Raw genomic sequence first — 15,847 nt, forward strand, 5'->3', positions numbered from 1 at the left:
TTGGCATAATGAAAAAATATTGCCTAATGTCAGAATCTGATTTCAATAAGATCTACAGACTTCCACAGGAGTTGCACGTAATGCTATTATTATGTATTTAAATAATATAAACAATTTTATTTAAATTAAGAATATTTTATAAGAAATGTATAATAATTTCAACATGCCATCTTTCTTTTTTTAACTGTATGTATATGCAATGCTATATTAATAAATTAAAATTTTAAGTTTTAATATTCAATATCATTATTATTTTTTCTTAATATTTCTTTTATTTAAAATAAATAAACAGCTATAATAAATAACTTTCATCGTTTTGTTTTTAATAGATTTATTTATTTTCGTCGTGACGTCTCGTCGCTTAAATTTAATTGTTTCTGCTCTGATCATTTAATTTTACCGCGAACTAAATGTTCTGCCCAACAACAAAATTTATTCTAAAAGTTCTCAACAGATGGCGTTAGATGGCGTAATGTTAGAAACGTGATGGTGTTTGGAACGGTACACGATCAAGTCAGGATGGCCGAGTGGTCTAAGGCGCTGCGTTCAGGTCGCAGTCTACTCTGTAGGCGTGGGTTCGAATCCCACTTCTGACAAGATTTTTTTTTCATGTATTTGCTTTTACCTCTTGACCGCAGTCCTCTTAAATTAATTATTTGCATATCTTGCCTCCTCGGTCGCCGTTAATTGCACTGTGCAAAGAGCTCGGCGGATGCGCTCAGCCGCATTAATTTGTTTGAGCCTTTGACTTGTTCGCTCGCACTTGTTTGCCAATGTAAATGACACAATTAGCACGCCTGGCTGCCTTCCACTTGCTGCAGTGTTTACTGTAGTGCCATTGCCCCACTGTGCCATGTTTGTTTGCGCCCGTGTCTCTGTTTGTTTACTTCAATGACTTTGAGCATTTTTAAAGCAGTAAAACAACAAGGAATTGATAATGTCCTGCTGGGCAAATGTTGGGTACTTGGGTCCTTTAAGTCAAAAATAGCTTAAAACAGCATTTATCCCACTTTGCGGTCATTTTCTCTGAGTTCATGTCTAGGGAATTTTCTTTTTTTTGCTATTTATCGACGTAATTAAATAAAGGTTTCATTAAATTCTTTAATGTTCGGTATATGTTCGAATACAGGTTATTTTTTTAATAAAAGAGAAGTTACATATCAAACTGTGCCTCGAAAAGTCTGGGAACCCCTTTAGATAATTAGTTTTTTTTTTAATAAAACAGGCAAGAGTTGAATACCTTTAGGTACTCGGGACAGACCCAGACACTCTGAAGAGGCCGCCAGGAACTTTTACTAATGCAACAAATAAATCAGAAAGTATAAGCGTTACTTATGCTGCTGGGAGAAAAAGTTTATTAGGAAATATTTTGGGTCAGAGCTAAAACCTGTGCGAAAAAAGTTCCTTACAGAAAATTCTTCGGAGTATATATATATCTTGGTTTGGACATTTTTTGTGGTCTCATGAAATTTACTGCACTTTTTTGCGCAAGCCACTCAAGAATAGCAGGAAACTAAATGAGAATTCCCACTACAAAAAAGCGACTCCTCAGCAAAGCGGATTCAGAATTCCGAGACTTGCTGTATGCAATGACACTAATAAAATTAATAGACCATGTCTGACTGACAGTGAGGATAGGGAATATGGAGCAGAATATTCCACACGAACCCCAAAGAATTTCATACCCATACGTCACGCTCAATGGATTTCGGATGACAGAGTATCTCTGAGGAGGGCGAGAAGATGCAGATAAAAACGTCAACAGCGAGGCCGTCTTCCAAAGAGCGAATAGGTTTGAGTGGCTCCCAATGGGTCAACAAACACATTACCAAGCCAATGGGAGCAACAGATAAGGAAACATCTATAAATGCAAACAAAATCGATATAAATTAATACCAAGTTCAAGATTTTTGTTAGGGATTTCTTTAAAAAAGTTGTATTATAAACAAAAAACATTTGATAAGTAAACCAACTTAAATATAAAATATTAATTTTATAATGCGGTTGATTGTAATTAAAATGATAATTAAAGTAAGGTATTGGTAAATAATCAAATTATAAGCATGTCGAACGCATATGTAGAGAGATCGAAAACGCTTTTAAAGCCGATCCTAGGCTAAACAAAAAACAAAACTGTTTCATTTACAGCTCTCAATACATACTTACTGTGTTTATGCGATGCCGAATTCACGCTTTCATTTCGCGATTTCAGCCGATTCGTGTGTGCATAAACGCCATTTCGTGAATTCGGCAACACACGAAAGTTGACTATGAATTCAACCTCAAAGCGTGAATTGGTGACAATTAAACTCCGGTAACTCTATATAATTATCGGAGTTGCCACATCGATATAAATACATAAAAACACCTTACATTTAACAAATTATTTGTTCATTTAGTGCCAATGGAAACTAGTTTTCATCTTTTATTTTGACGGTAAAAAGATGTTATACTGGCTTGCACATACTTTATCTTTAATACTAGCAAGTTTATTTCATGCGAATCGAGAAAAAATAATCGGTTTAATAATCGCTAACACCTTTTTTCACCGGTCCGGCACCTCTGTCAGCTGAGATTGATAGAATGCATGAATTCGGCGGTGTCGCATAAACAGGAGCAAATTTTATTTCACGCTTTTAAGAAATCATGAAACCCTTAGCATAAACATAGTAACTGAAATTGCAACTGCAAATGTATCTACAAGTGGAATGGCAGCTGTGTCATTTGCGTATGCTGCGTGATTCCATGTTTTCCTCCATTTGATGCATTTGACAAAACGAAACTTAGTCAACTGGGATTTGCATCTGGGAGGGGCTCTGACCTCTCATGCCCCAATCCCCATATCTGGAATTTGCATTTTTACTGCAAATTCGAAATCGATTGTGATGTTCCCTCAAATGACTTGGGTTACATCTCTGTTTGGAACGAAAGCCAAACAAAGGGCCGGGCACTGACTGCGTTTTATTGGCCTGCAGCAACTGGAGAGTATATTTGTTTGGATATTTATCTAGTCAATTTTGTAATCTCAATACTTTTGCCCAGCTTTCCATTTCCGCACGGGGCTTGTCGAACATGTCCGCCCGATATGGCGTCTGATTTCCGCTTTGCGCATCAGCGAACAGTCGATGATGGACTGGGACTGACAACCCGTCTATGTCAGTGGGCTGCTCCTGTGTCCTTCGAAGTGAAAGTGGGCTTTGTACAGCATTCGCAGTTGCTTTCGATGGCATTGAAAGCACCGGTTTTCTTGATTTCTTTAAATTTAAATCTAATTTGGGCAGACTCTAGCACCTATATTAACAAACGAATCCTTACAATGGGTATAGAAAAGGGAGTGTTATTGGCAGCAAAATAAAAATCCTTAATGGTCGAAATCGAAAGACAAAATAGGATTAAAAACCAATCCACATCGATGTAAATCAATATATCGAATGAAATATATAGATCTACATTGTTTAAATATTTTAAATACATATCTTATAAAATCAATAAAGTAAAAACCATGTCTTAAAAACATATTTCTGAATTTAGAAACTACGGATTTCCAATTATTTCTGATTTTTAAAATATTTGTAACCATATCTGAAGTAAAAATAAAATAAAAATGGCTTTCACACTTTGCAGAAAATATAAATAATAATATAAACTTATCCTGGCTAATAAGCTTTAAATCGGAAGTGCAAGTGACCTTGTACTGAGTCAAAACAGTCAATTTGTGCAATTGGCCTTATGCTTATATTTCATGTCACACACTCGAAAGTTAAGAAAAATCCTACAAAAACAACAAAAAATGCAGACATGATTTTGTATTTAAAAAAATCCTACAAAAACAACAAAAAATGCAGACATGATTTTGTATTTAAATTACTTTATGTTTAAAAGCTGAACCAAAAAATTTAAAAATTACTTTAAGTTTTAAATTAAATTTAATAAATATATTTAAATGGAGGGTTAATTGATAAAAAATATATCCGCAGGCAGTTTAAACTATTTATTTCCATTTATTTGTTTTCATATGCATCTGCGTTGATGCAAAGTAAAGTTTTTCGGGCGGGACTGATGCTTCCTCGAAAGCTAACTGCTGCGCTTAACAAGAATTCTTTACGCCATGTTGCACATTTTGCGAATGTTGGCAAGTTCAAACGGCTGTGAAAATGCACACGCTTTGCACTAGAGGAGTGGTTCATGGTACTCCCCCTTTTCAGCAACAACAGTCATTTGATAAGCATCACTGGCAGTATATAGCTATTTGAACGACAACAAAATGCCAGTCGTGTTGCAAGTTAAAAAACTTTAAAAAAAACAAGAAAGAACGCTATAGTCGAGTGCCTCGACTATCAGATACCCGTTACTCAGCTAAAGGGACCAAAGGGAAATGGAAATAAGCAAGCAGCAAAGCAAGACTGAAATGCGCCACCTACCGGCGGTAGACAGATTTAAGCGTTATGGGCGTTAGGGTGGGCGTGGAAAATTTTTTTTTTGGTCAATCGATAGGTATTGACGAGACCGATACAGTTCAGTTAAAATTTTATATCTAGCATGAAAATTGTGGGCGCCACAGGCTTGGGCGGTTTGTGGGCGTTAGAGTGGGCGTGGCATACTCGCGTATCAAAATTGCGCTGCGTACAAAGGTTCGGAATCTAAATCTGAAATCCTGATTCTATATCTTTGATAGTTTCCGAGATATCCACGTTCATATTTACGATTTTTTGAAGTTTGGGGGCGGTTTGTGGGCGATAAAGTGGGCGTGGCAAACTTTTTTTTAAGTCAATCGATAGGTATTGATGAGAACAATACATTTCAGTTAAAATTTTTATTCTAGCATCAAAACTGTAGGAGCAACAGTTTTGGGCGGTTTGTGGGCGTAAAAGTGGGCGTGGCACTCTACTGAAACAAACTTGCGCTGCGTAAGAAGCTCAGGAATCTGCACGCCAAATCTCAATAGCCTAGCTCTCATAGTTTCCAAGATCTCAGCGTTCATCCGGACAGACAGACGGACAGACGGACAGACGGACAGACGGACAGACGGACAGACGGACAGACGGACAGACGGACAGACGGACATGGCTAGATCGACTCGGCTAGTGATCCTGATCAAGAATATATATACTTTATGGGGTCGGAAACGCTTCCTTCTGCCTGTTACATACTTTCCGACGAATCTAGTATACCCTTTTACTCTACGAGTAACGGGTATAATGAACAACTTTCTTTGTAAGATGGGGTATTAATAAGCCGCTATGTAGTGAATGTCGATTTAGATACAGCAGAGTATGGCGACGGATTTTACGTCTACATATGTGAGTTCCGGAGAACGCATGATATTTAACGACTTTAGTTCAGGATAGACCATTGGTTAAAGTAATAAAATGTTTTTAATAAATTCAAATTTCTTTAAAGAGGCTTTGGACTAGTTAGTTTATCTACTTAAGAAAAAAAATCCTAGAATATTTATTATTTAATAATTTAAATTTTGTGTTAAATAAACAAATGTTGCTATTTGAGTTCCTGTTGGAACCTCTTTTTAAGAATTCGCGGGCTTAACTTGCTAACTAATTTGTGTAGAAGAAGGGAAAAGTACAAGTGCATTTTGATTGGGATGTGTTAATACATAAATGTATATACTAGCATGGTTAGGTAGAAAAGATTTGCTTTACTGACTAAAAAAATAATATCATCTGCCAGGATGCAGAAGGCCAATATAACCATTTTGTTTTTCAGGGAAGAATTGATTATTTTTGATTTTTATTATAAAACTAAAAAGTAATGATTATTTTTAGAGGCTTATATTATTTTTAATCAAAAATAATGAATTTTCTAATAATTTTAAAATAAAAGTTATAATAATTTCGGTCCCTGGTATTTATAATTCTTCCGAATTTTTATATTTTTATCATCTTTGAAAACATCGCACACTTCTCTCCTCCAGTTTATCTTACACTGATTTCACTCCCCTGTTCTCTCGGAAAGTAACCGGTTAAGTTAGGACACGATGCATTGCGCAATCTCACTGAGAAGAGGGAAAGCTCTCGCTTCTGTTGAAAATTCAACTAATTTTAATCAAAACATTTCCCCCCTCCCCCATCCTTTTAAGCCAGCCTCCTCTCGCCTCACAGGTGTATTGTTGTTTGCTTCCATTCGAAGATTTCCATAGACGAACAGGGCGAACATTTGATTGAATTGTTATTGTTACGAGAGTTTGGGCGTATGCCGTTTGCTGTTTGTTTAGATTTGTACCTGTCCTCTGGCCGCACTTTTCCTCTTTGGCCAGCATTGTCTTCTATTCGGGCTTTTCCATTGCCATTTGGAAAAGTGCACATTTGGGGCTGCGGTCTGAGTGTGTGTTTGTTTGTTTTGTTCAAATAACTAGTGCAACGATTGTACGTGAGTTGGTTTTTGTAGCCACGAATTTCGCCGGTGTATTTGTGTGCATCTGGAATTTTTGGTCCAGCGAATTGGTCTACTTAATGCTTGAGTAGCCATTGTTATTCCACATAAAACCAATGCGACCCTGACCTATTTTCCCCTCAGTCCGTCTGTATCTTTTTGCCCCCTTCCATTGCGAAGCTGTCGACTGATTTGAACTGACTGTTGTTTAAAACTTATTTGCATATTTCGTCCTTCACACGCAGTTACACACTCGCACGTGCTCACGTCATTCCCATGTCCTTTTTGTGTGTCATCATTTGAAAAGCAGATGCACAGCAAAAATAATAAGCCGTTTTTTAAATATCATGAGTGTTATTTTAATATCTTTTTCACATATTTAGTTATGTTAAAGATATTATTGCATCATTGAAAACACAAGTTGAATGAAGAAATCCTTGGTTTTACCGATGATATGGGTGTGCCTTATTTTAAGGTCATCAGGGGATATAACTTATTAGGTATTAAGTATCAAATGTATTTATAAAATCCTAGTTTACCTGACTAAATTATTATTTGGATTTTTAATAATAAACAACATTTTGATAGGTGTATTGATGTGACGGCTGATTTTCCAGTTGTTGCACCCTTTTGACATGCAGAAAACCCAGCTGTCATAGTGAGTTGGTTGAGTGTCACGACCGGCAAACGTCGGGCACAAACGTTTAATTGACATAATTAGCTGGCTGTCTTCTGGCGCACAAATGTATGTCTGTCACAAACTGAGCCTGTCTGTTTTGATTACTCAAGCGGCGAAAGTGCTTTGTCTGGCTTTAAAACGTATTTCAAACATATAAAAACAATTTTGAAAATTTAAAATTTTCTACATTAGTATATTATTTTAATATTTTTATAAACAAGCATTTTTTATACAAGCACTTTAAATAATTACTAATCTATAGTGGTGCCCAAATGGATATTATTTTATATATTATATATATATATATAATTTTGAGCAATGAGCTTATTTGATAGTTTTCTCTTTTTTTGACCTTTGAGCTTTAATTTTTGCCTTTCAGAGCACCTGCAGCGAAATTGGTGGAATGGAACATTTCCCAGGCATGTTGTCGACATTTTTATGGCTGCCACGTTTGCTTACTGTCCCGTTCTGCATCCTTCCCTGCCTTCCCGCCTGCCAGCCACTTGGCTGCCCAATTAAAAGTTTTAGCACATTTTCACTTGAAATTAATTGTCGGTAAACGTAATTCATGTCCGAGACACGATTGCGCTGAAGGAGCGCAGCACAGGACCCAGGACACACAACGGCAACAATACCAGGGAACAGGACCTGCAAATGTGGCCAAATGCACCGCTACCAATAAAGAGAAGGGGGGCAGGAGATAGCCAAAAGAATTTAGGGCTTGTGCTACTTTGTAGTTGCTAGCTGTTGCATACTTATGTGCGCTAATGCCAGGACATTTCAACTAACTGCCCAATTGTGCTGCTTTCAGGCAATGAAAGTACAACTCAAGTTGCCGCGGATTGTCATCTAAGAAATTAAACCGGAAACTGGAGGGAAAGTTTATGTTTGAAAAGGAAAACACAACCAATTTTATGAATCACTCTTTACGAAAACCGGAACACCAATAAATGAAAAGACACCACTCCAGATAATTTGTATTTGTAAGAATTTTGCGTTGCCTAAGAAGTTGCATCAGCTTTTATTTGAACTATTTAAATAAATAAGTGGGTTTTAGATAGGTTCACGAATTTGTGGTCTGAGGCTTAGTTCCTCAAATACAAATTGTGGATTGAAAAAACTCAAATTATAAAATGGTTACGTAACCACAACTTGCCATTATTTATTTAAAGGTTTAGTTCTGAGTTAAAAATCAATATGGCCATTAGGTTTTAAATAATTTTTTCTTTAATCAAACACACTTTTTAAGTACCTGTTGAAAGCATCGAATAAAAACCAACGGTATTATGTAAATTAAATAAAAAATGCTTTGACCTTTAAAGCAAGATTTAATTTGCCGAGAACAATGGAAAACATCATTAAAGTGAAACTACACAAATCATGCCCAGCTAGCGAGGATGGGCTGAAAGGAGGATGGTTATTTGGCCAGTTTCCCGGCGAAAGCCATAAATAACAGCTCACCGCCATTTAGCAGGAACAAAATGAAATTTTTCAATTAAGTTAAAGGCCACTGTCGATAGCGAGCCAATGTCATTAGCAGGTAAAGGAGTAGCACTTTTAGCAGCAGCAGGAGCAGGAGAGGATGCAGGAGGAGCAACTGCAGCAGTATTGGGAGCAGGACATAAATTAAAATCGAAGCCGGGCGATTTTATGTCCTTTTAATGGCAGTCCGTGGCAGGCAGGTGGCCATAAAATGACATAAAACTGGACGGGTAAATGTTTAAATAATGCCTGAAATTGTATTTAGGAGCTCTCTCGCTCTGGCTCCTGCAGGTGGGAATCGGGTGGGTTGTGGCTCGGGTTTCTGGCCGCCGCAACTAATTGACAATTCAAAATGTTTGGGGCGGCCAATGGGAGCTGGTGTGCCGGTCATAAAGTTAATAAGCAATTTGCATAACAAATTGTCTAAAACGCTGACAACATGACGCATAGAACTGCCGAACGAGAGTCCGAGTGGCACCGAAAGTGCAGCTCTGCAATGAAGTGCATGGTGCATGCTGCATGGTGCATGGTGTCTGGTGCCCTGCTAATTTTCCACGCTCCGTGTTGCGTATACGCAGCGTGGACCTCCCAGTGGGCTGCGCGGGCATGCATTTAATTGTTTCAAACCGGACATCATCCCATTTTTGGTCCGCCCAGTCCCTCCGGTCATGACACTCGTACGCTGCGGATTTTTGCAAATGTGCATGCCCGTAATTTATTCTCGGCCTGTTAATTAGCGCGACTACATTCGACGGGGTGGGAGTTAGATGGTTAATTAATCGACTTAGGGAGTACCTTTTAGGGGCAGGATTAGGCTGATCTTCAGATGATTGAATGTGCCATTATCCTTGATTTATGTCTGTAAGCGTTTAAGGGTGATTCGATAGTGATGAGAGTATACATAGTTAATTACATTATTATATAAACAGATAAATGTAATGATGCCCGAGGACATAGGTGACAAGTTAAATTAAGTAAATATACTTACATCCTAAGAACTATATCGTATCCCAGTTTAGGGACATACTAGTAATTCTGTTAAAAAAAAACCTTTCTTGATTCCTTAAGCTGAGTGTAAGTTTAATTTCATAAGTTTCATGGGAAATATCAGGAGAAAGGTTAATGTTTTTGTATCGTTTAAAAGATTATTTATGTTTAATAACGAGCGTGTTTGGCTGAGAGGCAAGTACTATGAACTCCGGCGAATCTGTATTTCCCATCCTAATTTCCTGGCTCCACCTTCCGGTCTCTGAACATTAGTTTGAGCTTCCCGGCTCCACATACGGCCCTTCCTGAACAGGGTATCTGAATTACATGGTTATGGGGCTTTTGGTGGACCTTCCACGGCAATTAGCCAGTGTCAATTGTTCATGCTGCGAGTGCGAGCGCGTGCGTGGGACATTAGTGGAATGCTTTTTTGTTCCACGTCGAAACAAACCTATGTGCATAACGAGCAGATATGCATATGTATATGTGGCAGGGAACTGAGCTAACTGCCATTTGCAGCTGTTTCTATTTCCGTTTACTGGCCGCAAAGCAGCAGCCTCCCCAGTCCATCCCGGCCATGCCATTTTCCCCTGGGCACTACATCATTTGTAATTTGATGGCTTGCTCGGCGGAAGAGGAGCAGGGGCAGTAAAAGCAGGAGGAGGGGGATGGAAGGACAGATGGCAAGGAACTGTGCCTCAAAGTATGCAACACAATTGCGGCCAGGGCCATTATAATTGCAAACACACAGTGCAACACAATCCCTATCCCTCAAACATGCTCAGTAGCCAGCCCATCTGCCATCCGAGATGCATTTGCTGTTAGCAGTTGCATTTTGCATTATGCTTTGTTATAATTAAATGATTATCAATTTGGCAAATATTTGATTGGGCCCGGCTTGCGAAAGGAGAGCTAATCAAGCGTAAATTGATCTCAGTTTGCACAGATGAATGACCAGAACGTCACATCGAAGGTCTCAGGGCTCACTTCATGGCGAAGGAAAATTATTACTATGGTCAAATAATATATAATTTATACATATGTAGTATAAGATAAAGCTAATAAGTAGTTGTCGGATTCAATTCTGGGCAAAATTTGCTCACAAATAAATTTGTCTGCCAATTACAATTGTCTCATAATTAATTAGACTAATCCAATTTAGATTTTTATTATCTGACCGATGTTTGTTTAGATTCAAATGTTAAGAATATTGATTTTCATATGTGTGTGTCTAATAATAACTCACTAAATAAATGATGCCTAAATTATGCTTTAGGGTTCGTTATATTTGTCTGTCTTTTTCAAGAGAGCAGGTAAGAAAGATATCAAGAATAAAACTAATTTTAGCGATCCTTTGCTTGTTCCCATATGAAAACACCACCGCAATTCTTTGCTGCACTTACATTTAAAAACATAGAAACCCGTAAAAGCTCATATCGGTGACCTATTGGCGCATGTTAGATCGAAGCAAATAGCTTATCTAATCCTTTTAAAAATTTAAAATAACCAAAATTTATGAGTGCGAATAAAAGTCAGGCAGACTTCCGCTGAGCCCCGATAAGGCAGCCTTATAAAGGGGGTGTTTGGGTCATTGCTCGCCAGTTGTCGATTGACCAACATGAAGCTGATTGTGTTCCTAGCCTGCCTGGCAGTGGCCTCCGCCAGTGTCGTCCCCGAAGAGCCATCGAAGGCGGTGGCCGTGAAGGACATGCCCCGCGCCGGAAAGATCGAGGGTCGCATCACCAACGGCTACCCAGCCTACGAGGGCAAGGTGCCCTATATCGTGGGCTTGAGCTTCAACGACGGAGGATACTGGTGCAGTGGCTCCATCATCGGCAACACCTGGGTCCTGACCGCCGCCCACTGCACGAACAGCGCCAGCCATGTGCTCATCTACTTCGGAGCCAGCTTCCGCCACGAGGCCCAGTACACCCACTGGGTGAGCCGCAGCGACATGATCCAGCACCCCGACTGGAACGACTACCTGAACAACGACATCGCCCTGATCCGCATCCCCCACGTGGACTTCTGGAGCCTGGTCAACAAGGTGGAGCTGCCCAGCTACAACGACCGCTACAACAGCTTCTCCGGCTGGTGGGCAGTGGCCTCCGGTTGGGGTCTGACCGACAACGACAGCGGCATGTCCAACTACCTGAACTGCGTGGACGTCCAGATCCTGGACAACAACGACTGCCGCAACTACTACGGTGGCAACTACGTCACGGACAACACCATCTGCATCAACACCGACGGCGGCAAGTCCTCCTGCAGCGGCGACTCCGGCGGTCCTCTGGTCCTGCACGAGGGCAACCGCATCGTGGGCATCGTGTCCTTCGGCAGCGGTGAGGGATGCACCGCCGGCAGGCCCGCTGGCTTCACCCGCGTCACCGGATACCTGGACTGGATCCGCGACCACACCGGCATTTCCTACTAAAAACTTCAGTTAAATAAAGCAATCAAGAGAAAACAAAAAAAAACTCCAGTTTAATTTGTTGCATAAAATCTGAAAGTACTATAAAAGATTATTTTTTGCTGATCTCAGATACATTATTTGTGTTATAATGTTTTATACTTGTATTTAAAGAAAATACTGCCGGAAGTAATTTTGTAATGTCAAGAGGGACGTTCAATTAAAAAGCTAAAGTATTCTAAGTTCTTGGAGATTACACAGATTAGAAAGCCGCAATATGAAATCAGTTCTTTGTTAATGGTACCCGATAAGAAAGCCCCTTGATTTCAAAGTGATAGGTTGGTCTTAAGTACCAAAAGTAAAACTAAATATATGACCATGCTTGAGAACGGATTGATTACGAGCTGTGATCTTAGACTTTTCAAAACACGCCACCACCTTTTCAAAATGAACAAAATTTATAGCAAAAATGTTAATTATTTTCGTTTTTAAATTGTAATTTTCAATTGAGATAATGAAGATATTTTTAAAAAATTAAGTACAAATTTCTGATTAGCTTGCTTAAAAAGTTCTTAAAAGTAGAAATCTCATGGGGAATTTCCGATCATCGCCATTTTTTACGCTCTATTGTTGTAATTAAATGTATTCCAGAATAGGAGAATTCTCTTAATGGATACTTAGCTAATCTTACCCTTCGAAACTGCAGTAGCTTCATCGCAAATTGCAATTCCTAGTTGCTAAATTGGACCAACAAAATCAATACCAATCGCGGGGGCCGTAAAAAAGGCCAATAAATTACAGGAACGTAAAACAAAACAAAAACTGTTTAAACAATTTACTTGAGAAATGAGTTTTCAGCCCGGTTCCTGGCCAAGGAACCGAGGAGCTGGATGTGGAGGAGGAGAAAGCAGGAGGAGGAGCAGCAGGCAGCCCGAAAATCAATTCGCTCAGCCATTTGCCCGGCCCAGCGTTTAATTTCTCAATTTTTGGCCATGCGATGTGGTGCTTCTGTTGTCTTCCCATCCCGTTGGCCTCCTGGTTAATTTGGTTCCACAGCCGCGACGCAAAAGTGGGGCACTGATGGGGGTGTAAAGTGGCGGATAGTCCACATAGCCATCTGCCATGGCCTGACTATTTATAAGCTGCCGGCATGAAGACGCTGTGCTCCTTGGCTCGCATTTCCCACCACCGAGCTCCTTTTGTTCGAGGATTGCAATAAATCGAGTGACTTGGAGGTACGTTCGAGTTAAGTGCCTGGATGGAAAACTATCCCGGCGTTTTAGTTCGAGGTGGCACGGATAAATAGCGGATATATAAGATGTACGATAGCGGATAACGTTTGTAAATGATAAGAGTTCCAAAGAATTTATAAGGGGGTGGGGTACTGCTCTAAGGAGCAGGGAAATGCTACTTAGGACCAATCTCTGCGAAAGTGCGATTGCTGTTCCTTTGTAGTAAGGGGTACTTCCATCAAGATTACAAGATTATAAGACGTTCTTTATTTCGTTAAAGTTTTAAATTTGCACAGTGGTGTTTCGACTCATTGCGCCTGCATCGTGATGCCCAGTCCCCTGATCTTCTCATCGATCCAGTTGCGCAGGTGGGGCACATTGGCGTACACGGCGGGAACATCCTCGACGCCGCACTCGACGCCCCAGGACACGATGCCCACCAGCTGGTAGCGATCCGTCTCGCCGGGCATGGTGCAGAACAGGGGTGAGCCGCCGTCACCCTTGCAGGTGTCCTTGCCATCTCCGCCGGCGCAGATGAAGCTGGGCCGCAGCCGGAAGCGAGCCTCCAGGCGCGTGTTCCTCAGCCTCGCCTGGCACTCGTCGTGCTCCACCAGCGGCAGGTTGAGCCGCTTGAGCACGTTCTCCAGCTTGTCGCTGCCCGCCTCCTTGGCCCCCCAGCCCGTGGAGAAACAGTTCGAGGAGAGCATCTGGTTAATCACCTCCGGCGATTCCGGCGGCGGCAGGCACAGCGGCTGGATGTGCGGAGCCAACTTGATGGGCTCGTCCAGGAGCAGCAGGGCAATGTCGTTGTACAGGGACTGCGGGTGGAATTCCGAGTGCATGATGATCTCCTTGATGCGGCTGCCCTGGTGCGTGTACGGCTCGTTGAGGCTGTTCAGATCCCAGTCCCCGGCCCTGGCCACCAGGGTGTCCACCGTATCGTTGACCAGGTTGTGCGACGAGGTCACGACCAGCCGCGGATGTATCAGGGTGCCGCCGCAGAGGAACGACTGCCTCCCGGTGAAGATGCCCACCATCCAAGGGAACTGGCCGAAGATGGATACGTCCTCCGTGTAGTTGAACTTGTCGTTGTCGGGGATCAGGCCCTGAGGATTGCTGTAGCCGCAGTTCTTGTACTTGAAGTTAGCCTGCTTCTTCACATACGGACTGTTACTTTCGTCCACCTGGAGTGTTGCAAGAGGTTATTAGGGATTCGAATACGAAAATAAGCGGCTTTATCAGTGTATATATACTGATAGCCTACCTGCTGGTCCACAGCGCAACAGCGGTATAGGGACTTGCTGCACTGAATCGTGCTAATCCTGGGATTGATCAGGCTCACCCCGGAGTCGTTGATAACATTGTCGCGACACAGCTTCCTGGGCACGCACTCCATATTCAGGCCGCAACTCTCGTTTGGCGGCGGCTCCAAGAAGTGGGAGGCCTTATCTCGGATGGCGGAGGAGACGGCGCGGGACTTTGAGCTCTGCGATCTGTCCCAGCTCTCCAGCTGGGCCTTTTCGCAGCAGACCCTTTGGGTGCCGCAGTAGCGGGAACTGCGCGGACCAATACCCATGCGACCGGAATCATCAGAATCCTCGCAACGCTTCACCGTGGTGCACAGCTCGTCCGTGCGGCACATTGCAGAAATCGTGTCCTGGGCCTCCGATCCCGGGCTAAGGGCCAGCAGGAGGAGCACCGCCGAGATCAGCAAGCTCGTCATCGCTGTTGGGGAACTGGTAGAGCAAAGATCAGATGAAACCGAGAATAACAGAGATAAGAATAAGTTTAATCTCAAACAATGCACAATGGAGGTTATCATGCCCCACTGAAGTGCATTCATGTGCTAAACAAAACAGGAAGATCGCGGTCCCTTAGAATCCTCCAAAAGAGACTTTAATTTAAAAATTTATCTTTCAAAGTAATGAATTACATTGAAATTGTATAAATTATTTTCGTCTTGGAAGGTGTCACAAACACGTTTTAAAAACCAGCTCTAAACTTATTACATAAGTAAAGCTACTATGCACATTAATAAATTAAGTTAAACAAATATTTCAAAAGACAATATTTCTGATCGTTTCCGATCTGCAAAGTCAATAAAATGCTCGCTTAATGCTTTTACTATATACCCATGTAAAAAATCACTAGGTAAACACTTTGTTTTTATAACAATAATAATTAACTGTCACTCAATGTCTAGTTTTCACAAACACTCTTTCATTAACATCTTGAAACGGAACTGAAATTAACATTTATTTATATGTACTTTCAAAACCAATTCCATCGTTTTTCATTGAAACTGTTTTATTATCAGCTACTGCCTTCGGGATATATTTATAGATTACAACTAATGCACTTATGTATGCGGATTCGTCGGCGTATATACTTGCATTGTATACCTATGTATATGGAGATTAGTAAGTGTAGATGTCACCGATCTGAAAGCAATCTTTCAGCTTGTGATTCACAAAGTCGACTGAACGGCTAGAGTTAGACTTAAAACATTTATAGAACTTGCTTGGGAGATTCTGAGAAGCGCCGATTAGAAGAGAATTGAACGGAGAGAAACAGAGAGGCTTACAAAGAAAGCTAATAAGTATGGCTTTTCCCAACCCTAAATGTCTATCCTCATATCGTTTGATTTATTCACCAAACCTGTGTTCATGG

The 15,847-nt window shown here is 40.9% G+C and overlaps 2 protein-coding genes and 1 non-coding gene across 3 annotated transcripts; 2 read left to right on the forward strand and 1 right to left on the reverse strand.

Annotated features, from left to right (window-relative positions):
• Nucleotides 1–513: 513 nt before the first annotated feature.
• Trnal-cag lies at nucleotides 514–596 on the forward strand. The gene has a single exon. It is a non-coding gene; the product is annotated as a tRNA-Leu (tRNA).
• A 10,551-nt stretch (nucleotides 597–11,147) lies between these two features.
• Nucleotides 11,148–11,969, forward strand: LOC119550735 (serine protease 1). The gene has a single exon (XM_037859650.1). The coding sequence runs from the start codon at nucleotides 11,154–11,156 to the stop codon at nucleotides 11,967–11,969; it is 816 nt and encodes a 271-aa protein (XP_037715578.1). The 5' UTR covers nucleotides 11,148–11,153.
• A 1,452-nt stretch (nucleotides 11,970–13,421) lies between these two features.
• LOC119551587 (phenoloxidase-activating factor 2) lies at nucleotides 13,422–15,659 on the reverse strand. Its single transcript, XM_037860987.1, has 3 exons — nucleotides 15,580–15,659; nucleotides 14,442–14,913; nucleotides 13,422–14,361 (listed from the first exon to the last, which is right to left on the reverse strand). The coding sequence occupies exons 2-3, from the start codon at nucleotides 14,898–14,900 to the stop codon at nucleotides 13,486–13,488; spliced, it is 1,335 nt and encodes a 444-aa protein (XP_037716915.1). The 5' UTR covers nucleotides 14,901–14,913; nucleotides 15,580–15,659; the 3' UTR covers nucleotides 13,422–13,485.
• Between the last annotated feature and the right edge of the window lie 188 nt (nucleotides 15,660–15,847).

This window comes from Drosophila subpulchrella, chromosome 2R (genome assembly GCF_014743375.2).
Source record: "Drosophila subpulchrella strain 33 F10 #4 breed RU33 chromosome 2R, RU_Dsub_v1.1 Primary Assembly, whole genome shotgun sequence".
Taxonomy (NCBI): Eukaryota; Metazoa; Arthropoda; class Insecta; order Diptera; family Drosophilidae; genus Drosophila; species Drosophila subpulchrella.